Source organism: Lissotriton helveticus, chromosome 8 (assembly GCF_964261635.1).
Source record: "Lissotriton helveticus chromosome 8, aLisHel1.1, whole genome shotgun sequence".
In the NCBI taxonomy this organism is placed as follows: domain Eukaryota; kingdom Metazoa; phylum Chordata; class Amphibia; order Caudata; family Salamandridae; genus Lissotriton; species Lissotriton helveticus.
Genome location: NC_136069.1, coordinates 185,362,496 through 185,389,327, shown reverse-complemented (window position 1 = coordinate 185,389,327; position 26,832 = coordinate 185,362,496). Strand labels below are relative to the sequence as shown.

At 48.9% G+C, this 26,832-nt stretch overlaps 1 protein-coding gene across 5 annotated transcripts in view; it reads left to right on the top strand.

The window, feature by feature from the left end:
• The window catches only part of TTC3 (tetratricopeptide repeat domain 3), a 1,911,479-nt gene that overhangs the window by 1,245,691 nt on the left and 638,956 nt on the right, over positions 1-26,832 (top strand). For all 5 annotated transcript variants that reach the window (XM_078656864.1, XM_078656865.1, XM_078656863.1 and 2 more), the window contains one exon: positions 25,376-25,444. In XM_078656864.1, coding sequence (XP_078512990.1) covers positions 25,376-25,444 — 69 coding nt within the window. The remainder of the gene's footprint in view (positions 1-25,375; positions 25,445-26,832) is intronic.

Sequence of the window (26,832 nt, the reverse complement as noted above, 5' to 3'; positions counted from 1 at the left end):
TCTGCACTCTGCACTCACTACTGTGCACTCACTACTCTGCACTCACTACTCTGCACTCACTACTCTGCACTCACTACTCTGCACTCACTACTCTGCACTCACTACTCTGCACTCACTACTCTGCACTCACTACTCTGCACTCGCTACTCTGCACTCGCTACTCTGCACTCGCTACTCTGCACTCTGCAATCGCTACTCTGCACTCGCTACTCTGCACTCTGCACTCACTACTGTGCACTCACTACTCTGCACTCACTACTCTGCACTCACTACTCTGCACTCACTACTCTGCACTCACTACTCTGCACTCACTACTCTGCACTCACTACTCAGCACTCACTACTCTGCACTCACTACTCTGCACTCACTACTCAGCACTCACTACTCTGCACTCACTACTCTGCACTCTGCACTCACTACTCTGCACTCACTACTCTGCACTCACTATTCTGCACTCACTACTCTGCACGCTGCACACACTACTCTGCACTTACTACACTAGGTGGTAGTACTGGTGGTGGTGGTACTGGTGGTGGTAGTACTGGGGGTGGTAGTGGTACTGGTAGTGGTAGTACTGGTAGTGGTAGTACTGGTGGACGTGGTACTGGTAGTACTGGTGGTGGTCGTAGTGGTAGTACTGGTGGCTGTAGTAGTGGTAGTACTGGTGGTGGTAGTACTGATGGTGGTACTACTGGTAGTACTGGTGGTGGTGGTGGTGGTGGTACTGGTGGTGGTAGTACTGGTGGTGGTGGTACTGGTAGTGGTAGTACTGGTGGTGGTAGTACTGGTAGTACGAATGATGGTAGTACTGGTGGTGGTAGTGGTACTGGTAGTGGTAGTACTGGTAGTGGTAGTACTGGTGTTCGTGGTACTGGTAGTGGTAGTACTGGTGTTCGTGGTACTGGTAGTACTGGTGCTGGTGGTAGTGGTAGTACTGGTGGCTGTAGTACTGGTGGTGGTACTGGTGGTGGTAGTACTGGTGGTGGTGGTACTGGTAGTGGTAGTACTGGTGGTGGTAGTAGTGGTGGTGGTAGTACTGGTAGTACTGGTGGTGGTGGTACTCGTGGTGGTAGTACTGGTGGTGTTAATGGTACTGGTAGTGGTAGTACTGGTAGTGGTAGTACTGGTGGTCGTGGTACTGGTAGTACTGGTGGTGGTGGTAGTGGTATTACTGGTGGCTATAGTACTGGTAGTACTGGTGGTAGTGTTGGTACTGGTAGTGTTAGTACTGGTGGTGGTGGTGGTACTGGTAGTACTGGTGGTGGTAGTACTGGTGGTGGTAGTACTGGTGGTGGTGGTACTGGTGGTGGTGGTAGTGGTACTGGTAGTACTGGTTGTGGTAGTACTGGTGGTGGTGGTACTGGTATTACTGATGGTGGTGGTAGTGGTAGTACTGGTGGTGGTGGTAGTGGTAGTACTGGTGGCTGTAGTAGTGGTAATACTGGTGGCTGTAGTAGTGGTAGTACTGGTGGTGGTAGTACTGGTAGTACTGATGGTGTTAGTACTGGTGGTGGTGGAGGTACTGGTAGTGGTAGTACTGGTGGTGGTGGTACTGGTAGTGGTAATACTGGTGCTGGTGTTACTTGTAGTACTGGTGGTGGTGGTACTGGTAGTGGTAGTAGTGGTAGTACTGGAGGTGGTGGTACTGGTAGTGGTAGTACTGGTGGTGGTAGTAGTGGTGGTGGTAGTACTGGTAGTGGTGGTACTGGTGGTGCTACTGGTAGTGGTAGTACTGGTGGTGGTGGTACTGGTAGTGGTAGTACTGGTGGTGGTATCCAAAGTACGTGTTGCTATTCAAGAGAAATACATATCAGACAGCGCTTCAAAGGAAATAAGCGAACACCATGTCCTTGTAATCGGTAACACTTCCTTGCAAACACACATTTTTCAGAGCAATAATAAATCACATAAAAGCTCAATACAATAGACGTCCACATTTCTCAGCCCCAAAAACGCTGCAGACGAACGCGCGCCCTATACATGCAATGCAGAATGGTGAACGCGCTTCCACCATCTGGATTGCATTACAAGGGCACTCTGACAGCTCCTAATTAAGATTAATAGTCTGCCGTGCGCATAACCGCACAGAAAATGCCAAAATGGCCGCCTAACATTACATATGCCCTATGGCATCAAGACTACTACAAAAACAGCACCGCGACGACCAATCACCATTCAGATAATAAAAAAACGCACTGAAAATGCACGAGCAAAGAAAAATGTATCCAGCACTGAACAGAATACCCTTTACAATACGGCTCGCAGCTCATCCCCACTTCTGACGAAGTGGTGACGTCGCCGAGCCCGTAAAAAGCAGGGTTTAGTGTGTTTTATGCAAGGGCTCCATAACTGGTATGGAGTCACAGAAGTGGGGAGAAGAGACCTCTCCTATCGGAAAAAGACCCTCACACACCCAGCCAGCTAGGTGTCTTGTTTCATCATCGGGTCTGCTCCTTATTGGGTTGGCGCTGCAATACCCGATTGGCACCTGTGATGGGGCCTTCTTGGCGAAGATCTTTTTAGGTTTCGCCTGCGATGGCAGCGCATGCGCAGTCTCGCTGGCGAGATCTTATGATCTTGAGTGAGATTCACTAGCGGGCTTTAAGCCTGCCCCTCTTTCCCATTGGCCGGCGTCACCGTTTAGCTAAACGGTGGCCGGCCATTGGGAAAGAGATGTTTGTGACGTACACTTTTCTCTTTTACAGATGGCCCACTTGGACTGTGTCGTCTGCCTTCCTTCTGCCCCAAAAGGTTCCTTATCTTTATGGGCCACTTGGCCCCATAAAGATAACAAACATTTTGCAGCAGAAGGATGGCAGACGAGCCCATCCAAGTGGGCCGTCTGTAAAAGTGAAAATTGTACGTCGTGGCGAGCCCATGCGGCTTCTGATGCACGCCTGTGGGAGAGGGAGGAAGGAGAGAGCTCTCTCAGCATTGCCTTTCCTCCTGTCTTCAGAAGTCCAGCCCAACGCTTCCCTCAACCTCGGCCCCCACTCTCACGTCTCGCATTGGAGAAGGGGCTCCTGGGAGAGCGGAGCAAGGGTACAACGCTCAGATGCTGCACAGGGCTCTTCCACGAGCGTCTGGTTTAGCCCGGGCTGTGCTTCCCCACCCTGTGCCGGAAAGGGCCTGCCGGGTGACCTGCAGCAGCGACAAGCCAGCACATTGGCCATCAAGACGGGCGCTCTCCTTCCCATGAGGTCCCAGGGACTCCCGGTGCAGTGGTCTGGCTGCTCCCCACTAAGTGCCCCGCACAGAAACTGCACCAGGTCCCTGTGAGTACCACTGACGGGTGCTGAGAGGATCCAAGTCGGGAGCGGGTCCTGCCTCCTCCAGTGCCACTGCACACGCCTGCCACAAAGAGCGCCTGCACACGAGTATCACTTGCACGAATATCGCCTGCCTGCAGCTGGCTCCTCTGAAGGGACTCATCTCCTGAAGTGGTCCTCTGGCAGGTCAGGGCTGGGATACACAGCCAGCGGTGCCTCCACACAGTGCGCACGGACCCTCCTCTGGCATCCCCTGGTAACACAGGGAACCAGAGATGCTAGTTGCGGCCGGGGAGGAGGGGACAAGCCCGGCTAGGGGTGTAGGCATGAGGGGAAGGGATAAGCAGCAGCGACCGGCGGCGGGTGGGGAGGAGGGGAGGCATCAAGCCCAAATTTGCAGCACACTGGGATGGAAACTTCGCCCAGTAAGTGATCGGCGCGGGGAAAGCAGGGGGCGTGGGTTTGAAGTTGCTGCGAGCTGGGAGGGAACCTCTGCACTCGCAAGAATCAGCATACACAGGAGGAGGGCGGGGCAGAGCCGGGGGTTGCACAGATCCTGAAAAGTCTTCGCCAGTGGCAGTCTCAAGGACAAAAGGGGGAAGGGACCGAGGCAGACAGATTGCACGTAGAGACAGAGGAGCGAGCGGCAGTGGGAGGGTGCGTGCCACCGGTGGAGCGGCGGTGGACGTGCACACCTTTGCTTATTTTTAACAGCATGACAACAAACACTCTTCAAAAGACGGTCTTTCATACCATTTAAGAGAACACAGTTATGGTCGCTTAAACCCGGAGTGATAACGTGCTCTTTTTTGGGTGATGTTCACTCACCAGGGAGATCCACGCAATAATCATGAGTGCTGAAATAATTTTACATAGGCACAGCATCCTGCCACGACAGGCTAGAACATAACATATTCTCTTCAGCCTGGTACTGCAAGCCTGCTTCAATTCACCACTCAATGCCTCTCTGTTAACGCCCCCCGCGGAAGTTGAGTGGTGTAGTGGGAAGACACTGTGTGTGTTTGGTTGTGCAGCATGTCTTGAAAGTCGCCTCCTCCTACATGCTTCCCTCACCCCCGTCCCCCACTCTCGTGTCTCGCATTGGAGGAGGGGTGTTGGCTGGGGGATTGTATTCATATATGGGCTGCGGCCCACCGTTGCTCGCACCAAGGGCTGCCTGGCGGTGCTGCGGGGAGGGAGAGGGACTGGCAGTGAAGGAAGGCGGAGCAGGCTGGCACTGGGCAGCGAGAGATCTGGGGAGGGGGCAAGGTTGGAGACCGGGCAGGGTAGGAGCAGAAGGTATCTGAAAGAAACATGTTAGTGTTAGATTCCTTACCTTAGAAATATCCCCAGGCGTCAGACTCGATCCGAAAACTTTTGCGTAGCAGTACCCCTGCGCGTCGGTAGGCGTCGTCTGCGGCTCCGCGTCCGTCGTCGGCATCGTGATCGCCGGGATGACGTCGTCTGAGTACTTAGATGCCGTCCTCGCGCGCTGACGTCAGGTCTTCTATTTTCCGCGCCAGCAAGCACAGATCCGGGAAGAGCAGTACTCCTAGTCAATTTTTAACTAAACTTTTTGATCTCTTTTGGATCCTTCTCGAGTTGATACCTCGACTCGCGGTGCCGATAGGGATGCCCGGGTTCAAACCCTGGGACGATTGTCACCGCTTGATGTCAGTGAATGACCCCCACCGTCGGTGCTTTTACTGTCTCGGGGCCGACCACGATGACAAGTCGTGCCCCGACTGCCGGGCCTTGACCTCGAAGGCTAGACGGGAGCCGTCCCGTAAGCGTCTCGAGCTCCGGCAGTCTGCTCCGCGCCGCTCGAGGTCCCGGTCCAGGAGGAGGTAGAGGGACCGGTCGCGGAGCCGCAGTCCTCGCCGCCCGACGAGTCACCAACACTCGTCGGCTCCAAGTCCTCAGGTAAGTCGAGGCACTCGAAAAATAAGTCGAAGAGGCGTCATCGCTCTTCCGACTCCCCCGACGCTCGCGCGACGCGGCCGGGGGTTCGGTGACACCGCGTGTCCGGAGCCGCAAGCGCCGCGTCCAGCTCCACACCTGCCGGTCCCTGGGCTGCACGCGACGCCGGAGGAGATTAGTGCCTTCCTCACGGTTGCGCTTCCCTCCGTCGGAACGAGTAGAGGCACCTTCGGGGCCCGCGGGTCCGTCAGGGAGCCCAAGCAGACCGGCGACTCCGGCGCCGTCGACGACTCCGGTCCTGACGCCGCATGGCTCCTCAGGATCCAGGCATGGATCCGTGATGACGCTGGTCGACCTTACGACCCCTCTACTGGCACCGTCACCAAGGGTGTCGCCCCCGACGTAGTCCCCCGGTCCCCGGTCTGGATCCGGCGCCGTCTTTGACGCCGATCGGTGAGCCCTTCACCGACGACCCGGCTCCATCATTTATTCCTGACTACCAAGAGATCGATGACGAGGGGGACTGGGAGGGGTCTGAGGACCCTCTGGCACTGCAGTGCCAGTTGAGCCAGGACTGGACAGATGAGCTGGGGGAGGCCAGTGGTCTGGACACTTCACCTGACACTGGATTTGTCTCCCCTCCTACCGTGGCTACGGAGGAGGGGGCTGCCTATCGTGTGGTGCTGACGCGGGCTGCCAAGGCCTTGGCTCTTGTGCTCCCCGTCGCGGCCGTGAGGACTAACCTCCTCACTGAGGTGCTAAAACAGCAGGCAAGCTCCTCTGAGCCTCTCCTGCCGTTTAACGAAGCCTCACTGACGTTCTGGTGGGCACCTGGTCCAAGCCCTCTACAGGACTCCCTGTAGATCGGAACATGGCCAGGCGCCACCGCCCGGCTCCGGGCGACCCTTGCTTCCTGTTCACCCACACCACCCCCGAGAGCCTGGTCATCCAGGCCTCTAATTCCCAGACCGCATTCCCGACGGCTCCCCCGATCGGGAATCCAAGAGGTATGAGCAATACGGGAAAAAGGTATTCTCCTCCCTGAGTTTGGGGTTGCGGTCAGTCAACACCGCATGCCTCTTGGGCCGCTACACACACTCTCTGTGGGACACGGTCGCGGACGTGCTGCAATAATGTCCGGAGGGGGTCTGGACTAAACTCGCCCAAGCCCTTGCGGAGGGTCGAGATGCGGCACGGTATTCCATCCGGTGTGGGCTGAATACCACTGACTCACTGGGCAGAGCGATGGCAACGACGGTGGCGATTCGTCGCCACGCCTGGTTGAGGTCCGCCAACTTTTCGGCTGATGTCCAAAACACCCTTATGGACATGCCGTTTGATGGCCGTCGCCTCTTTGGCGACAAGGCAGACCATGTGCTTGAGCGCTTTAAGGACTCCAGGGCTACGGCCAAGTCCTTGGGCCTCTCGGCCCGCGCCAGCCAGCGGCTGCCTTTCGCTCCTTTCGTGGCCAAGGAAGGGGTGCCCCCACACGTCCTGCCAGCCACGGGCCGCAGACTACCGTACATCGCGGTGGCTGACGTGGGAACCGCCGTGGCGGCGGTCGGGGACAACGGCGAGGTCAGTCCACACCTACCCCTGCAGCATCTGCCTCAAAACCCTCCTAGTCCTAGCTTTCAGGCCCGTGTGACGCCAGTGGGGGGCAGGGTTCGCCATCACCACCTCCACTGGCGCACTGTCACATGGGACAGGTGGGTGCTGCAAATATTCCGAAGGGGCTATTCCCTCCCCTTCGAGGCGACCCCTCCAGCCATACCACCGCGTGTCGGGGGATCACTTGACACTTCTACAAGAGGAAGTTACGGCCCTCTTGGCCAAGGGGGCCATCGAGCGCGTTCCTGGGCCAGAAGTAGGGTGTGGTTGTTACTCCCACTACTTTCTGGTTCCCAAGAAGGGCAAAGGGGGCCTACTCCCTATCTTAGACCTGCGGGACATCAACGGCTTCCTCCGGAAGGAGAAGTTCAAGATGCTGACACTGGCTCAGGTCTTAGCTGCCCTGGACCCGGTAGACTGGATGGTAGCGTTGGACTTGCAGGATGCTTATTTTCACATCCCCGTCCTGACGGCCCACCGGCGTTACCTGTGGTTCATGGTAGGCCACGAGCAATTCCAGTTTACCGTGCTCCCCTTAGGCCTTACCAGCGCCCCACGGGTGTTCACAAAAGTGATGGCGGTGGTCGCAGCTCATCTGCGCAGGTTAGGGGTTTCCGTCTTCCCCTACCTCAACGACTGGTTGTTGAAGGCGGGCTCGCCCCAGACAGTCGTCAGCCACCTCCAGACTGCGGCCGACCTCCTGCACCTGCTGGGGTTCTCCAACAATGTGCCGAAGTCACACCTGTGTCCCTCTCAGAAGCTCCTCTTCATCGGAGCGGTTCTAGACTCGGCGCAGTTTCGTGTTTATCCTCCCGAACAGCGAGTTCGGGATATTCAGGCTCTGATTCCGATCTTTCAGCCTTTATCCCGAGTCTCGGTTGTGAGAAGTTGGCCTGGTATATGATGTTCACTATTCTAGTTGTAGGAAGGTGGATATCTGACTATGGTTACCCCCAACTTTTTGCCTAGTGTTTTGCTGGTTTTTGACTTAGTTGGCCTGGGATCCTGCTAATCAGGACCCCAGGCTTCCTGCTCTCTCTGTAAAATGGACTCCATGTACCCTAGGTACATATCTAATTGGATACTGAGTCACCTTATCAGTCCCTGTACAGTGTACCTTAGGTACCCAGGGCATAGGTGTACCCAGGGCCTACCAGGGGCTGCAGCATGTATTATGCCACCCCTGGCTGGCCACCCAAATCTGACACAACTGGCTGCACGACAGCTGGGGCAAGGTGGTGTAATCACCCTTTGCTTTAGATATAGTATTCCTGTATCTAACCCTAAAATGGACACATATATTCCTATCAGTCACTCCTATGGCAGGCCTTAGCAATCCTGTAGGCAGAGTGCTTGGAAATATGTGAGATGGTGCTCTGGCATGAGCTGAGCCCGTTTGCAGCTTGCGGAACCAAGTCCTTATAGCTGTTCCATGATAACGCTATACCATATACTCTTAAGTGCATTATAACCCTCGCGGTTAAATGCTAACTTTGGTATAGCATTATCAAAACATGTTGAGTAAGGTGTCATACGAATTGGAATACTAACACCTCGCCAATTCTGGCGACGGGGTTAGCATTCCACCCTTCTAGAGGGACACGACATGTATGTAACTGTGAACCCCGGTTAAAGTCAGACCCAGCTTCAGCTCCACAAAATGGATGCTGCCACCGAGACACAAGTCTGCCCTCCTGCTGCTGGGAGTCCTTCCAGCAACGGAGGCCTGGACAAAGGGTTTCCTGTCAGGGGCGGTGCTAGCACCATCCCAGACAGGATTTTGTGTATCCCAGGTAGGCAGGGCTGAAAGGAAGGTGACTGCAAGTGGCACCCCGGTGCTCACTGTGCATATGCCGGCTCAAACCAGTTCCTGGGGCACCCCAGCCCCTGAGCTGGGGAGAGACCGGACAAAGGAGAGGGGTGTAACAACCCGCTCCTGGTCCCACCCATAGGGCAGGACCTAGTCGCGTGCCAGCCCCTTTTCTTTGGATAAAGGTAGGAGCAGGCCCCCTTCCCAAATTAGATCATTCTGAATCTTGAACTACTTTCCACGAAAGGAACTCTTGACTTTTCTGAAGACTCTCCCTTGTGGCTAAGGAGTAGCCACCCTGCACCAGCAGGCACCATCAAAGCTCTTGCGGTTTGCTGCACGTCCATCCTCCGGATCAAGACTGCCCAGCTCGACGAGACCCGGATTCCCTGCCATCTCTGACCTCTACCTACATCATCCAGCCCAGCTGAGATTTGTGGGTGTGACGAGACCCGTGGGACCGGCCACCTTCAAGACCTGCACAATGCTTCACCAGCACGACCCCCGAGAGACCCTCGAATAAGTGCACTGGGGTTTGAGAAGCCCTAACCCTAAGCAGCTCCAGCACCGAAGTCCAGCCTCCCAGCATCCACGAGATCTGCGTGCGGCCCTTCTGCTTCTTTGCTGCTTGCCACGTTGTCCGGTCACTTGCCCGTTGGCTAGTGACCCTCTTGACGACGTACCACGACGTTTGCACCGCTGGTCTAGGTCCCCTAGACTGGCCCTTGCTTCTTGTCCAACAAGAAGTGCCCTGGACCCTCCTGGTCCACTCCAGACGCCATCTTGACTCCACCGCGTGGGCTTGCCTTTGCCAAGGTTTGTTGCTCAAATCCTGAGTCCAGCATCGCCGACAGCCTCGTGGGACAGCTCGCACCTCCAGCCTGGACGCCGACAACGCCTCCTAGCCCGTGTGACTGCAGAGTCCAGCGTCGCCCACTCACCTGGTCGAGGTGACTTCATCCGGTGCCATCCTGGTGCCCACATAATCACTGGCTACTGATTAAGAACTAAGTCCCCTCTGCTTTCAGGTCGTCCCCTTCACTGATCCAGCCTTGGATCACACCGAACATCTTCACTGGTCGCCTGCCAGCAACTTCTTCTTTCAGGCTCCATAGACTTCAACGAGGATTCCCGACGTCTTTTCAACCCATGCAGCCGCGGCCCCTGGGCTAGGTAATTCGAGTATTTTGGTACTCCAGCACAGGTTCACTATCCAAGTGTCCAGATCCTTTGTCGTTTTCAGTCTACCTAGTCGGATTCGTCCGGAAACAGTAACTTAAGAAACGCTAGCATCCATAGACTTCTTCCCGCGTGAGAGTGCACACTCTGCACCCGATCTCCCTAGGCCTCCTGCTCCTAACCTTAGGGTTCAGTAGTGTAGTCCTAGCGATCCTCAAGCCTCTGGGTCTCGTTACTTACCTGCTAGTATTTCGCATTCCACTTATTGTGTATATGGTTTTTTGTGCCCTTCGGGCATTTGTGTAAATTGTGCAACTTAAAGTATTTTCGTAAGAGTTTTGTATTGTGCTTAGCTCCCTGACTCATAAAGAGTTCAGGGTAGTCTTGTTATAAATAAATATCCTTTATTTTCATAACAACTTGTGTGGTGTCCTTTCACTTGGTGTTCAAGGGGTATATGTGATGGTAAAACAGCTGGCTTAACACGCCCTCTAGAGTTTAGCCTGAAGACTGCTCGTGTCCATGCTACTAGGATAGCTGGTCTATAAGGTTGACTTACAACCAATCATCAATAAGGGTTGTTTGGTATGATACAAAGTGATCACTAGAATAGTGAGCACTATATATCAGGCCAACTTCTCACACTAGTGAACACCTTGCACCAGTCCAAACAACCCTTATGGTGATGGTTGTAAAGTCAACCTTATAGACCAGCTATCCTAGAGGCAGAACAGTCTTAGGCTAAAAGACTCTTGAGGGCGTGTAAAGCCAGCTGTTTTACCATATGTAACCCCTTGAATACCAAATGAAAGGACACCACACAGGATATATATATAAAATATTTATGTGTTTATTTACTAACACACTCCTCTGAACTCTTTATGAGAGCAGAGGCAAAAGCACATAACAAGCTATACTTAGTAATACTTTAAATAGCACAATTTACAGTTAGGCCCTAGGGGCGCGTAAAACCATATACAAAGTCAAAGTCAAAGTCAAAAAGATTTTATTTGTGTAGGTACTCAACCGAGGACCACAAATGTAGAAAATGTAATAAAATTTAACAAAAAAAGAAAAGTACATTACAAATTAATATAAAGCTAGTGTTAATTTAAAAAATTTGTACAAATTATAACATACAAACTCATTTGGGGGATTGATACCTGCTATTAATATTTCGGAATCTTTTACTAACCTACAGGATCTATATATCGGCAAAATATACTGTGCACGAGCAGCTACTACTTTAAAGTTTGGACAAATAAACAGTAAGTGTTCCACAGTCTGCTCACCCCCTTGACATAACAAACATAGCTGAGAGAGATCTCCGCGTGTCCATTTTGATTTAAAAGCTTGTACAGGTAAAATCCCTGCTCGAAACATAAAAATCACCCTCCTTGCACTATGAGAAAGACAAAATGAGATATAAGGGTGTATATTTTTGTACTCTATAAGTGTGGTAAAGGGTTTGAATATTTTAAGCCGCTGGCTGTGTGCATAGTCCAAATCATAGCTCAACCTAGGAGTGAAACATTTTAGAAAGAGTTTTAGTTGCGACGCGGACCAAGTCTTTAAGATTTCTAAAGAAGTTCCAGCCATTTGGAGCGCCGTAGACAAGTTAACTAAAAAAGTTTGATTATCTACATCTGGGCCGAAAGTCTCTTTTTGAAGCAGAAATCTGAGGGTACCCTCCGTAGCGTGAAGAAGATTAAAGGCCCATCTAATTATGTTTGCCACTGCAGTGGCAAAAACACTAGTGATTCCGAATTCCAGCCGTAAAACCTGGACTGGTGTTGCAATTGGAACCCTCATCATTTTTTTCAAGATTTTCCCCTCTTGACGGTCCATGAAACCCCATTGTTGAATGGGAATGTATTCTGTAGCATATGACAGGACTGCAGGAATTTTTACTTTATATATCCTTATTAATGCGGAAAAATGCCTGCTCCCTGTGGCGCTATATAGTCTGGATAGAGTTCCTGCATGTAAGTCAGATTTTTTCTTTAACTTCTCGATATGCTTTGTGTTTGAGAGATTCTTGGTAAGAATCCTGCCCAGATAGGTATATTCTTGTTCTTCTTCAACTTTATCATCTCCTAGCCTCCAATTGTATTTGGCACTTTTCTTCCTCCCAGAGAAGGCTACAACTTTAGTTTTCCCTACGTTCGGAATTAAGAAATTGTCCTTAGAGTAATTGAACAAAATATCAAGGGAGTTTTGCAAACCAAATGGTGTGAGATCGAATAAAACTATATCGTCCACGTAGAGCAGCGTATGAACTCTTTGCTTGTTAATTTTTGGTGGCAAGCTGAGGCCCTTTTCTAATTGTTTAGGCAAGTCATTTAAATATAACGAAAACAGCATGGGGGCTAATAAACAGCCCTGTTTGAGGCCGTTTTCAGTATATATTACTTTCGTTAGTCCTTTTTCGCCCCCCATTTGGACTCGACACCAAGTATTTGTGTGGAGGCTAATGATGGCCTGTAGCAGATGTTCATTGATTCCCAAACTCCTCAATTTTTTCCATAGTGTCGGACGGTCCACTCGGTCAAATGCCGTCGAGTAATCTATAAAGGCCATGTAGACCGTCTGTTTTTTTCTTGTGACATATTTGTCTAGGAAAAACTGAATAATTGCCGTGTTGTCTGTAACAGAGTGTTTGGGTCTGAAGCCTGATTGGAACATAGGTATCAACCCCAACGAAAAGGCCCAGTTTTTTAATTGTAAGAGGATCTCTGCTGCGAAGATTTTTCCAGTAGCGTCCAGCAGAGCTATTTGGCGATAATTTCCTGCTACCGTTTTGGAGCCTTTTTTATATATTGGGATAATTGTACTCCCTTGCCATGACTTGGGTACTTGCCCACAGGACATAATGTGGTTGAATAGTGGAGTTAATAGAAGGCTCCATTCCTTAGAGTTTGTTTGCAGGGCCTTTATAGGAATTTGATCAGGGCCGAAAGCTCCTGTGCTTCTTGCCCTCCTAATGTGGGTTTCCACCATCACATTTGTTGTTTTCGGGATTACTATTTCCTTAACTTTTTCCTCCACTTTATTGAAACCGTTTATTTGTGATTTAACCACATTTGTTTTGTAGAGATCTGCCAAGTAGAGTTCCCACTCTTTCGGAGGAACAGGTACTGCTTGTAATTTCTTTTTTGTCCCCGATAGTTTGGCTATTATTGACCAATAGGTTCTCTGATTTGATTCTTTGGCAGCAATTTGTAATTCAACCCAGTTTCGATCTTGGAGGGATTTTCTCTCCCTTGTTTTTCCTCTTCTCAATTGATTTTTTACTTTGTTTATTTCCTTCTTTTTAGTAGGAGAAGGGCGGAGGTATTGAGCACGTATCAATTTATTTAGGGTCTTCCTTATCGATGAATTCCCTGTTTTGTTGTTATTTTTCCTTTGTATATTAGTAATGGTTGTATGAGAATTCATTTTAGTTATTACCTCTTTAAGGTCAATGAGCATGATCTCAAAGTTTTCAATAGGATCATCACAATAATAGTTCCTTAAGAAGTGCTGTTGTTCAATCAAATTTGTTATTTTGCTCAGGGAGGACGGATTCCAAAAGATACGTCTCCGATCACTGTTTACCAAAGTATCTTTTCTTTCGAGAATCATCGGACCTTCTTCTGCTGGTTGAGCCGACCAACTAATTCTGAGTTGCATGACAGCATGGTCACTATCAGTGGTGAAAATAGAGCAGAGATGGGACATAGTTTCGAACTGGTCCTTGCCGCAGATGATATAGTCTATTATTGACGGTCTCCCGTTACCCTGCCTTGTATAAGAGGCCGGGATGTCGCCTTCCACGTTCCCGTTTAGAATGGTTCCATTTATGGTAAGTAGTACTGATAACAGTGCTTTCCCTCTTTTGTTAGATCGGATATCTCTGGGGAATTGGGGGATTAAAGGTTCCATGTTTTCCTCTTCCAGAATTTTTCCCCACTTATTTATTTCTAAATTGGAAATCTTCCCGTTAAAGTCACCCAATATCAAGTAATTTGGGAACAAAAGGGCTTCTATTATTTGTGTAATAGTTTGCAGGGTATCGTCATATAAAGTGTCGTATTTTTTTCCTGGGGGGGCATAAACGTTAAAAAGTAACGTTGTTCTCGTTGAGGACGAATTGTAGGCTTTCAGAGACAGTTTGATACATTGCACATTTTCACTATTAGTTTCCACAATCTCTTGTGCCCATAGGAGATCCTCTCTCATTAAAATTGCCAATCCCCCTTTGGCATGTCCCCGAAATGAGGGTTTTGCACATATGTTATACACAAAGTAACCTTGTTGTTCAAAGGACTCGGTTTCCCAAGTTTCTTGAAGGGTCAATATGTCTGGTTGGGAAGCGAGGACTTCCTTCATTTTTTTCATTGATCTACCAGCAATGTTCCACGTTATGACCTTTAAACCTTGGTTAAACGGGGTGCTTTAATTGATTTAGGCCTTTGTTATTGTCTAACATCCCTGGAAGCCACGTCCAGGAGTACTCGAATTCATTTTCGTCAGCATTTTTTGCCTTCGATTCTATGTGCCACACTTCCCTTTCCCCATTTTTTATACGAATTTTTAGAATCTCTTCTCCCTGTTGTATATCACTAATCGGAATATCCTCCAATTGTCTTACAGTTCCCAAAGATTGTTTCCCCTCTTTCAGGTGCAGTGAGGAGAAAAGCTGAGTGTTGATTTTGGGAGTTGGATTATTTTTAATTCCTTTATGTTCGCTTTTCTCAATGACATCGTAGCCAAATCGATGTATTATCTCCTTTTCCTTCAGGATAATACTTGGTATTACTGGAGACCAGAACGAGACCACTGCGATTTTGCTCAGCCCACGCTTTGGAAATGATACTAAATCGATGTCACTACTCGTCATAAATTGCAGAGACTTTATGTTTTGTAAAAGATGAAGAATCCGGCTTCTGTTCAAAGGAGTATTGTCTGTAGGAAATAATTCGTCAAATTGGAGGACGTTAGATTGAGTGACAGTCTTCCAGACTTTGTCCTCTTCACAGACGATTTTATCAGCATTTTCTTGTCTTGTCGTAGAAACCGTATTTGATGGAAAATATACTTCCGCCTTGGGATTCAAGGATCTCTTTATGTCAGTGATTGTTCGTTTAGGTGATTCTCCTAATTTTCTCCAACCTGGCATACTTGTCTCGTCATTTTCCTCCTGTAGATCTTTTTGTGCTATTTTGATTTTTTGAAATTTCAGTTTACGGCTTTGCTTTTTGTGAATCCTCCTTAGAGGTTTTTTCCTCTTTTTGTTTTTTTCTCTGATAGAGTCATCCTTAACTGGGTTTAGTGTTATTACTCCTGAAAGAGTTTCAGAGTTAATTTCCTCGTGCCGTTCCTCGACTTCTTTTACTGAGTTGATATACGATCTTTCCTTTTTCGTTTTTTTATTAAAAATCGGGAATTGTTTTTGTTTTTTTGGAAGGTTTTCTCTAAACAGTCGTTTTAAGGAGTATATAGGGGGGTCATTGCAAAGTTCCGTTTTTTTCCTTTTATCCGGTAGTTTGAGATCGTCATCTGATGTCTGAGTAGAAGAGTGACATTTACTTTCCTTAAGTACGTTTTCTTTACGCAAACTATTTTCTTCTATTTTTCCTTCTTTGATTTTTGAAGTCTCCTTTTTCCTTTTCTCTTCTACTAGAAATTTCAAGATGCCAATTTGGACATCTAAAGTTTGATCAGAATTTTCAAGAATGTTACTTAAAAAGGAGAGAACTGATTCGAGAATCTCTTGTAGTGTGAATAGAGCCTTTGAGAGAGGAATAGTAGATTTTTCATGATTATTGTCTTCTATTAAAAAGGGATCCAAAAAGGAATCTTGTTCATATGTGGACTGTTTTTTTGCATCACTGATTGTTGACCCTTGCTCTGGTTTATTCCCTACCGATTTTTTGTTGGATATACTAAGATCTTTTAGTGTTTGTGTGCTCCCAATGCCCTTTAACGGGAGTAAATCGGAGTTCGAGCTTTTTTGTTCCGATGTGAAGTTGAAGATACTCAAGTCTTCTTTTTTGTGTAGACTCTCGTGTTCTTGTAAAGGCGTTGATGATTTCACCAAACTGGAATTGGGATTTTCTAGTTGTTGCTCCATTGTTTTAATAGGAGACGTGCTAGCAAACACGATTTCGCTGACATTTTGGAGCAAGTGCGCGGATGCCGATAAACAGGTGCGATCTACCGAACTCCCAGTTGTTTTATTTTCAGAGGCAGACATTGTTTTTACCGGTTTCTTTTTAGCTGATAAAGACGAGAAGTATTCACTGATTGCTGGAGTCAGGGTGTTACGGCCAGCCTTTAAACCTTTATCCGTGGATTTCCTAACAGCTTCCTGTGTTCCTAGTCGTTTCATAAAAATAGTTCTTGAGCGAAGTTTTTTTAAACCCATTAGAGAGATGTCTTGGGCCACTTTTGTCGCAGGATAGGAGATAACGAAAGAAATAACAGAAGGAGAGAGAGTGTTACCTTTTTCCGATGCTTAGTCACGGAGTTAATCACAATATGTTCTTTGGTCGTATTTGTTAGGGATATGGCCCGTCCCGTCCACGGTCGTCCCCGGACGGCCACAGACGGCCCGCCCTTTGCCCGGGCTTAGCCCCGCGCGCGTCCCGCTTAGCGCGTAATTGGGCTTCCTTTTGTGAAATTGATGTGCCACCCTATTGGTTAGAGTGGGGGTGTGACTCTGGGAGGGGGCGCGGCTCACGCGGGAAGAGGACCAGCTGAGAGGTGGTGATTGCTGGTCCTCGCAGTCCCGGGGCCGGCGCCTCTCTCTCCACTGCGGTCACCAGGTAGTGTTGAAAGCTCCCTCGACGAGATAGGTATAAAATCAGCTCCTCTGCTTCCGAATAGCCTCAAGCAGGGCTCTGCAGCACAGTGTGTCAGGGGCAGAACAAGTTCTGTAGCACGAGCGGCACCCGCGAAGCGGGGGCCGCGAGAAGTTATGGAAACTGCTGGGGGTGTGACTCTGGGAGGGGGCGCGGCTCACGCGGGAAGAGGACCAGCTGAGAGGTGGTGATTGCTGGTCCTCGCAGTCCCGGGGCCGGCGCCTCTCTCTCCACTGCGGTCACCAGGTAGTGTTGAAAGCTCCCTCGACGAGATAGGTATAAAATCAGCTCCTCTGCTTCCGAATAGCCTCAAGCAGGGCTCTGCAGCACAGTGTGTCAGGGGCAGAACAAGTTCTGTAGCACGAGCGGCACCCGCGAAGCGGGGGCCGCGAGAAGTTATGGAAACTGCTGGGGGTGTGACTCTGGGAGGGGGCGCGGCTCACGCGGGAAGAGGACCAGCTGAGAGGTGGTGATTGCTGGTCCTCGCGGTCCCGGGGCCGGCGCCTCTCTCTCCACTGCGGTCACCAGGTAGTGTTGAAAGCTCCCTCGACGAGATAGGTATAAAATCAGCTCCTCTGCTTCCGAATAGCCTCAAGCAGGGCTCTGCAGCACAGTGTGTCAGGGGCAGAACAAGTTCTGTAGCACGAGTAAAACCATATACTAAGTAAGTGGTATAAGAACCACGACACGGGAAAGGAGAAGGCCTAGGGCCTTGGGAATCGCTGGGGCTACACTATCTGACCCTTAGGTTAGGAGTAGGAGGCCCACAGGCGGCGCGTGCAGTGTCAGTACACTCACGCGAAAGTCAATGGAAACTTTAAAGGTAAGTAATCGAAGATTTAGGACACTTCCGGTCTACCTAGGAATGTAAAACTAACAAAACTAGACACTAGGATAGTCAATCCCTACAGGAGCACCGAAGTACTCGCGTTTCCTCACCCACGGGCTGCGGGTGCATAGGTGTCAAAGTGTGTCGGGTTTTCTCGTTTATTCCTATGGAGTCTTGGAAGAAGATGCTGCAGGCGACCAGGAGGAAGATGTCCGGGTGGATCTAGGATGAAGAGGACCTGAAAGCAGAGGGGACAGAGTCTAGGTCACTAGCCAGTGACTGGGTGGAACCAGGGAGGAACCAGACGTCGTCGAGGAGCAATCCGGTGCGAATGTGAAGCTTGTCATTGCAGCCACGCGGACCAGGAGGCGTAGAGGACGACCAGGTGCTGGAGAGGAGCTGTCCCAAGAAGGTTCTCGCAGATGGAGGGGGTCGACTTCAAGATCGGAGCCAACAAGCCTAAGCAAAGGCAACCCACGCAGGATACACAAAAGGCTTCTGGTGCAGACCAGGAGGGTCTGAGGTACTTCAACTTTTCAGGGAAGCAAGGGACAGTCTGGAGCAACCAGACCAGCGATGGATTTTCACAAGGATCGTCCTCAGAGGGCTACTAGCCAACGGGCCAGCAACCGGACAACGCGACGAGCAGAACACAAGCAGAAGGGCCCCACGCAGAACTCGTGGAGTGTTGAGGGCTGATCTTCGGTGCAAGTGGAGCTCGGTGTCTGGGTGTCTCAGTCCCCAGTGCACAGCTTCGAGGATGCCTCAGGAGCTGCGCTGGTAGCAAGTTGAAGACTTTCCAAGTTGCCTGGTTCCACGGATTCCGACGCCTTCCACGGAGCTCAGCTGGGCTGGAGTCGTGCAGTGGGGTCAGAGGAGTCCCGGAGTCGAGGTCTTGTCAGGCTCTGCGCTCGAGTTCCGGCGGGAATGGGATCAAAGCAAGCCGTTGAGTTGCTGGATGGTGCCTGGTTGCCCAGGGTGGTCACTCCTTGGCCACAAGGGAGATTCTTCGGTCTTCACGTCAGTTGAATGTCGAAGGGTCCAGAGTTTCTTTTCAAAGTTTCATCAGGATAAATCTAAAGTCTCCTGGGTCAGCTCCTATCTTTATACTTCTAAAGGGGACTGGTTTACTCACTAGGTCCCTCCTATGGGTGGGACCAGGAAGGGGGGTGGTTACACCCCCTTTCCTTTGTGCAGTTTCACGCCAGAGCTGGGGCTGGAGCGCCCTAGGAACCGGTTTGAACTGGGGTATGCATGGAGCACCTAGTGTGCCCCAGGCATGTCTCATTCTATTCAGCCCTCCCTGTCCCAATACACAAAATCCTGTCTGGTGTGGTGCTCACACCGCTCCAGGCAGAAAACCTATTGTCCAAACCTCCGTGACTGGAAGGACTCCCAGCAGCAGGAGGTCAGACTTGTCTGTGGCAGCAGCGTCCATTCTGTGACGCTGGGGCTCTGGTTAACTTTAAACCGGGATAGTCAGCACTAGCATGTCTTCTCCCTCTAGAATGGTGGAATGCTACCCCCGTCGCCAGAATTGGCGAGGGGGTAGTATTCCAAAGCGTATGACACCTTACATGACATGTTTAGATAAAGCCAAACCAAAGTTAGCATTTAACCGTGAGGTTCATAATGCACTTAAGAGTATATGGTATGGCAATATCATAGAACAGCTATAAGGACATGGTTCCGAAAGCTGCAGACAGGCTCAGCTCATGCTAGAGCACCATCTCACACATAACCAAGCACTCTGCCTCCAGGATTGTTAAGGCCTGCCATAGGAGTGACTTATAGGTTACTGTGTTTCTATATTTAAGGGTAGATATAGGAATACTATACCTAAGCAAGGGGTGATTACACGACCTTGCCCCAGCTGAGTGATCAGCCAGTTGTCAGTTTGAGTGGCCAGCCAGGGGTGGCATAATACATGCTGCAGCCCCTGGTAGGCCTTGGTTACACCTATGCCCTGAGTATCTATGGTACACTTCTACAGGGGCTGATAAGGTGAGCCAATTCCCAATTGTGAATGTAACTAGAGTACATGGTGTGAATTTAGAGAGAGTGCATCTGGGCTGTGGGTCTGATTAGCAGGCCCACAGCCACATTTAAGTCGAAAACCAGTAAAGCAAAAGCAAAAAGTGGGGGTGACCATAGGAAGCAGACCCTACTCTCCTACACTGGTCAGGTTGACTCTGCGGCTTCTGGGGCTGATGGACTCCTGCATCCTTCTGGTGCATCACGCCCGATGGCGGATGCGGGCTCTGCAGTGGGACCTGAAGTTTCAGTGGGCCCAGCATCAGGGCAACTTGTCCGACCATGTCTTGATCGCGGAGGGCACTGCAAGACAGTTGCAGTGGTGGCTCACGGACCGCGATTGGGTCAGCGGCAGATCCCTTTCCCTACCCCAACCGGAGCACGTAGTTGTGACGGACGCGTCCCTCCAGAACTGGGGGGGGGGCACATGGGAGAGGCGGAGATCAGAGGCCTCTGGTCTCCGGCGGAGTCCCAGCTCCACATCAACCTTCTGGAGCTGTGGGCGATCCGGCTTGCACTGAAGGCATTCCAACCCTCTGTCCGGGGGAGTGTAGTGCAGGTGTTCACGGACAACACCACCGCCATGTGGTACTGCAACAAACAGGGCGGGGTGGGGTCGTGGACCCTATGCCAGGAGGCTCTGCGCCTCTGGCAGTGGCTGAAACATCAGGGCGTGACCCTGGTGGTTCAACACTTGGCAGGTTCCCTGAACGCCAGGGCTGACGAACTCAGCCGTCGGTGCATGATGGATCATGAATGGCGTCTGAGCTCGGACGTGTGGCAAGGCCTCTTTCAGCAGTGGGGAGAGCCTTGGTTAGATCTATTCCCCACAGAAGAGAACGCGCAATGTCATCAATTCTGCGCGCTGGAATTTCCAAGGCGGCACTCGCTCGGAGACGCTTTTCGTCGCGAGTGGAGCTGCGGTCTATTGTACGCCTTTCTGCCTATACCACTTCTGCCCAGAGTGCTGAAGAAGATCACGCGGAGCCGCAGACGACGCCTTTCCGGATCCAGTCTGACGCCTGGGCATATTCTAAGGTAAGGAATCTAATACTAACTACTGTTTCTTACAGATATATCGTTACCGAAGGCAAGTAACTTGTGCATTCGCCTATCTGGACAACTGGTTGTTGAAGACAGGCTCGCCCCAAACAGTTGTCTTCCACCTCCATACTACAGCAAATCATCTGCATTCACTGGGGTACACTATCAACGTGCCAAAGTCACACCTGAACACCTGAAACCCTCGCAGTGCATTTTTGGGGCTATCCTCCTGAACAGCGAGTCCATGATATTCAGGCTATGATACTGATGTTTCAGCCTCAGTCCTAGATTTTGGCGAGAATAACTCTGACGCTGTTGGGCCTAATGGCCTCCTGCATCCTGCTAGTGCCCCATGCACGGTGGCACATGCAGGCTCTGCAGTGGGACCTGAGGCTCCAATGGGCACAGCAATGAGGAAATCTGACCGACCTGGTTCAGATTTCAGAGGGCACTGCGAGAGACCTGCAGTGGTGGATAACATACCGCAATTGGTTCAAGGGCAGATCCCTCTCCCTTCCCCACTCAGATCTCACAGTAGTGATGGATACGTCCCTTCTGGGAAGGGATGGCCATCTTGGGGAGGTGGAGATCAGAGGACTCTGGTCTCCGACAGAGCCAAGCTCCTCAACAACCTGTTGGAGCTTCGGGCGGTCCGACTGGCACTGAAAGCCTTTTTACCGTTGATAAAGGGAAGGCTCGTGCAGGTGTTCACGGACAACACTACCACCATGTGGTACTTCAACAAACAGGGCAGAGTGGGTTTGTGGGCTCTGTGAAGAGGCTCTGCATCTCTGGACTTGGCTGGAACAGGATATTTCCCTGGTGGTTCAACAACTGGACAGTTTTCTGAACGCCAGGGCGGACAAGCTCAGACAAGGGTGCCTTACGGATCATGAGTGGCATCTATATCCGGAGGTGGCACAAGGTATCTTTCAGCAGTGGGGAGAGATTTGGTTAAATCTGTTTGCCTCCAAAGAGAACGCGCAATGTCAGCAGTTTCTCACGTTTGAGTTTCCAAGGCAGCTCGCGCTTGGCGATGCTTTTCGTCGCAATTGGGGATCAGGCCTTCTGTATGCCTTTCCCCCCATACCACTCCTTCCCAGAGTGCTCAAGACGTTCAGGAGTGACTGGGCACAAGTTATTCTTGTGGCTCCAGACTGGGAACAGAGAGTTTGGTATCCCGTGCTTCTAAACATGAGCATCGATCCTCAGGTCAGGTTGCCCCTTCGTGAGGATCTTCTGTCGCAGCAGCAGGGGAGGGTCCTCCACCCGAACCGGCCCACTCTCTGCCTCCTTGCATTGAGATTGAGCGGCGACAGTTGACAGCTCTTGACCTCGCTCCTGAAGTCTGAGAGGTAATTTTGGCACCCAGGCGACCCTCCACGAAATCGGTATACACCTGCCGATGGAACACATTTTGTAAATATTGTACAGACCGGTCTATTGAGCCTCTATCTACATCCTTATTTGATGTCCTTATGTTTATACTTTCCTTGGGCCGGCAGGGCTCTGCTCTGGGCACTTTAAAGGGCTACCTTTCGGCACTTTCCTCTTTTCTTCGGCTGCCCGATCAGCCTTCTCTTTTCAAATCTCCTCTGGTGCAGAGATTTTTGAAGGGGTTAACACATTTGTTCCCCCCTCCACCTTTCATTATGTCACAGTGGGACCTTAATTTGGTTCTCACCTTTTTGATGTGTGCACAGTTTGAGCTGCTGCACAACTGTCCTCTACGGCTGCTGACCCTCAAAACAGCCTTCTTAGTGGCAATTACATCTTCCAGGAGGGTGAGCAAACTACAGGCACTGTCATCACAGCCTCATTACCTGACAGCCTTTCCGGATAAAGTGGTGTTTCGTACAAGGGCAGCTTTTCTCCCTAAGGTGGTGATGCTTTTTCACATGGGACAGTCTGTTACTCTTCTCACTTGCTATACACAATCACACCCTTCTAAAGAAGAGGAGCATCTCCATCGTCTGGACACAAAAAGAACGTTATCGTTCTATCTCGATCCAACTAAAGAGTGCAGAGTGGATGACCAGCTCTTTCTAGGGTACGTGGGTGCAAAAAAAGGGTGTGCTGTCCAAAAGAGTACTATATCCTGCTGGGTTATACTCTGCATAAAGATCTGCTACCCATTAGCGAAGAAAGATCCCACTGAAGGGCTTAGGGCCAATTCCACCAGGGCAAAGGCTGCCACCGCGGTTGTCCAGCATGGTGTCCCTGCTTCTGAGATCTGCAAAGCAGCCATGTGGGCTTCGCTGCACACGTTCGCCAGACACTATTGCCTGGATTCCCTGGTTCGCAGAAAAGGCCTGTTTGCTTGCTCTGTTTTGCAGAATTTTCTGGTCTAAACCTTTTGGCAGTCCCTCGCCCGGGGATGGTATTGCTTGGGTATCTGTTCAAAGGTAAGGAATCTGCGGTTAGATGTCTCTATCAGATGGACAAGTTATTTACCTTCGATAACGCCTTATATGGTAGAGACATGATCTAGCCGCAGATTCCTTACCGACTCACCCATCATCCCCACACTGCGGAATTGTTTTTAGTGTCAGGGATGTTCCCGTTCTAGCGGTTCATTTTTTAACATACTATGGTCAGTCACTTCATGGCTTCACGCTTCTGGCCTTGTAAGTTGTGAAAAGTACAGACGTCAGCACACCAGAGTGACAGTTATATTGATGTCGCGGACGTCATGATGACGCCGAACACGACACCGACGATGTCACGCGAAGTCGACCAATGCCACCTATCCGCACGTAGGGGTACTGCTAAGAAAAATCTTCCGGATACAGCATAACACCTGGAAGTTCAAAGGGAAGGAATCTGCGGCTAGATCATGTCTCTACCAGATAAGGCGTTACCGAAGGTTAAGTAACTTGTCCTGTTGATCTGATTACCAGCTTTTTGCTGACTGTACATGCAGTATATGCAGTAAAAATGTAAAGGCTGCTAAGAAAAGGACTCTATCATATTGGATTCCGATATGCATTTAGATGATATAATCTAGAGAAAAAAAGCTGCCTGAAAGAATCCAAACCCAATCCACCAGGGCAAAGTCGTAAAATGCATACTTGGCCAAGGCATGCAATGGTTGAAGTAAGCCTAGAGGTGACATGTGCTTCCCTCCATAACTTTGCCATGCGCCCCCTTGGCTCAGCTGAACTGCAGTCTTTTAGAAAACTCCTAAATTCATGACATGCCAAGCCCCCATAGCGGACTTCCTTCATTTGGCCTGAATAGGCCTAAAGTTAATTGCAGGATGCTATTGCTTTTATCTTAGACATGTTGGAGGTAGAACGATAACTCTGTCCGCCAAAATATTGGGAGGCTTGCTGCAATATCCCTACGAACAGTTGGAGACCTACTACACCAAGCTTCCACATGCCAGTAAACCCAAAGACATTTGGACCCTATTCAACATAGACTCACCAATAAGACCTTGGCAGGCCCCACCTCTATTTTTCCACTTAAAGCCTAGACACATAGGAAATGATATGCATTGTGTAAAGTCTGCGGTCCCTTGTATTATCCTAATCACTATGATATGCTATGTCGTGTTGCTTAAGCAAGCTGTAACTGATGAGAACTACCTTCCTATTACGAGCCTATAATGCTGATTTTGACCTCTGTGCTCTTAAGTTTCCTTTTTTGGCATTTGTACTGGAAAAACCTTAATATATATTATAAAAAAGCTTTGGCTAGCACTATTGCTTAGACTTGTAGGTGAGCAGAGGATCCAAGTTTCTACGCTCAAGCCTTCAGGATTTCCTCATTTGACCATTCCTTTAGATACACCGCCTAAGTTGGCAATCTATTCAGAGGTGAAGAATTTACAGATAGAAGAATCGATCAGAAGAAAAAGTTTCTTCCATTTGCTAACTATCTTTCTAGTTGATATTCCTTCTTCCTGTAGATGCCTCATTGATCCCACCCTCCTCCCCATTCTGAAGGAAGGTCATAGTCTGGATCATATAGCAACTTAGGTTGTTGCGCTGAACCAATACATTGCTGATTCTTTAGCTCTTTTGTCTCTACCTTGAAAGATGAGGTAAGAACAGATGAGAACTGATGTCATGGCTTCAGTGATGTCACCATGACTTAATTTCCAGCGTCGAGATGGAGCCAGGTCCGCCTTCCGGCAAGGGAGAGCTATTTCAGATGGTTCTGGATCCAGCTAGGCACCTGGGATAGGCGAGGAATGGTCAGGTAGATGGAGTATCCACCAGAAAGATTGTTACCCAAGATAAGGAACTTTTTATTCAGATGAGTACATTTTGTGGACGATCACAGCCAATACAATTGTTTAATTGTAGAACATTAAGTTATTTATTATTATACTGCAGAAATCAACTTAGAATTTAGGTATGTATAAACTATTCAGCACTTGAAGAGGAAAGTTAATTTCTCAACAATAAGTATGTGACAGAAGGACAGCCAAGTCTCCCAATCCACATGTCAGTAGCATTGAGCAACATGTGCTAATTCTTCCCTTCTCCCTATACTAACCCCGCCACCCTCTTCCGCTTCTGTTGATTAGAGAGAGCTTTACCTTTTCCTTTTTGAGTGCTTTTTTCATTGAGAAGACCTGAATATATCAGATCAGTGCCCTAGAAGCACATGTATATAATTTTTGCTTCATGCCTATTTATGTACATATCAGGTCATCAAACGTGAGTTATTTGTTTTGTTTTACACAGTAATTAATTTTCCATGTTTTTAATAAACTGTTTCAGGTTGCTTTGTATTGTGTTTTGTCTTTTTTAATAATCTGTTGAAACCATAGCCAAAAAATGCTTATTGAACACCTAACATATTATTTTTACGATACTTCTAGGTGCCTAAAAAGCATTGACGACAAAGAGCAACAGTATAAGACTTTGTTGAATGAATTTCTGGAAAGCAGGTAACCCTTACTTTGCTGTGTTCGCATATTGAGCATACACAGGATGACAACCAACACCTAGAGCAAAAGCGTTTTTACAAGAGTTTATTTTCACTAGCTCACCTGAGTCAACTTGCTGTCATCCCCAACTCCAGCCAGCTTGTTCACATGATCTCTGTTTTTCAGTTTGTGTGTTCCTTTTTAAGACTATTGCACAGTCCTAAATATATTTTAAGTATGTATAACCCTGAAAAGGAATCACAAGGCTGTGTGGCAATGGAAATATTCCCAACGCTGTACTGTATTTTAGTTCAAGTAAACAATATAATTGATAACGATCACTAGTTTTAGTTTTATTCTGCTGATTTAAGCAGTACATTTAAATTTAGCACTTAACACTGTTACAGATTCAGCTTTAACACTGTTGTAGATTTAACATCACTAGGAACATGGATAAATATATTGTGTTGCACCTCTCCAGGTTGTCACAGGGCCAACTGACAAAAGTAGCACCGTAATTTACCAACCTTCCACACAGCATTCTGTTTTTCTAGAAGGCTTTACAGTTAAGTAATAATTCGAAAGATAGCCTATTTTAGCACATTCTCTCCATTTTCAGGCAGTCAGTGGTTATAAAACGGATTTTGTTGTGTGGATTGGGGAAGCAGCCTTTACAACGCAGCCGTAACCAGGCAATACCGTTACCACACGTGTCTTTAGCAAGCTACATTTTCCACGAATATGCCTTCAGGGTGGGTATTGGTTTTTGGGTGGCAAGGATATTTTTAGGGTTTAGGGTGGGTAAGGGTTTTTGGGTGCCAATGGTATTTTTAGGGTTTAGGTTAGGTAAGGGTATTTGGGTGTCACAGGTTTAAGGGGGTTCAGTATAGGAGGTGTGGGTTAATATGGTAAGATACAAGCATAAATATATATGTGTGTATATTTTGATATATATATATATATATATATATATATATATATATATATATATACACATATATACATATATATTTATTTATTTTGTTTACGGGAAGAAACAATGTTTACAGGGACGTTATAGTTAGGCTCCGGTTGAACTTGTACAAAAAAAGTAAAATAGTAAAATTCAATAGTTACCTGAGTTAACTCTAACTTACACCCGCCCCCACAATGCACTTCTTATGACCTCACATATTACATCACTCATGACATGTTTTTTTTAATTGTATTTCCAAACTATAACGTCCCTGTAACGTTTGTTTTTTTCAGTGAATTTCTAAGGTTTTTTTACTTTTTTAACTTTAAGATGACCATCTGTAGGAGAGTAGGGTCTGCAATCCTATGATCACCCAGATTTTTGCTTTTTGCTGCACTGGTTTACGACTTTCCCTGGCTGTGGGCCTGCTAATCAGACCCACAGCCTAGCTGTT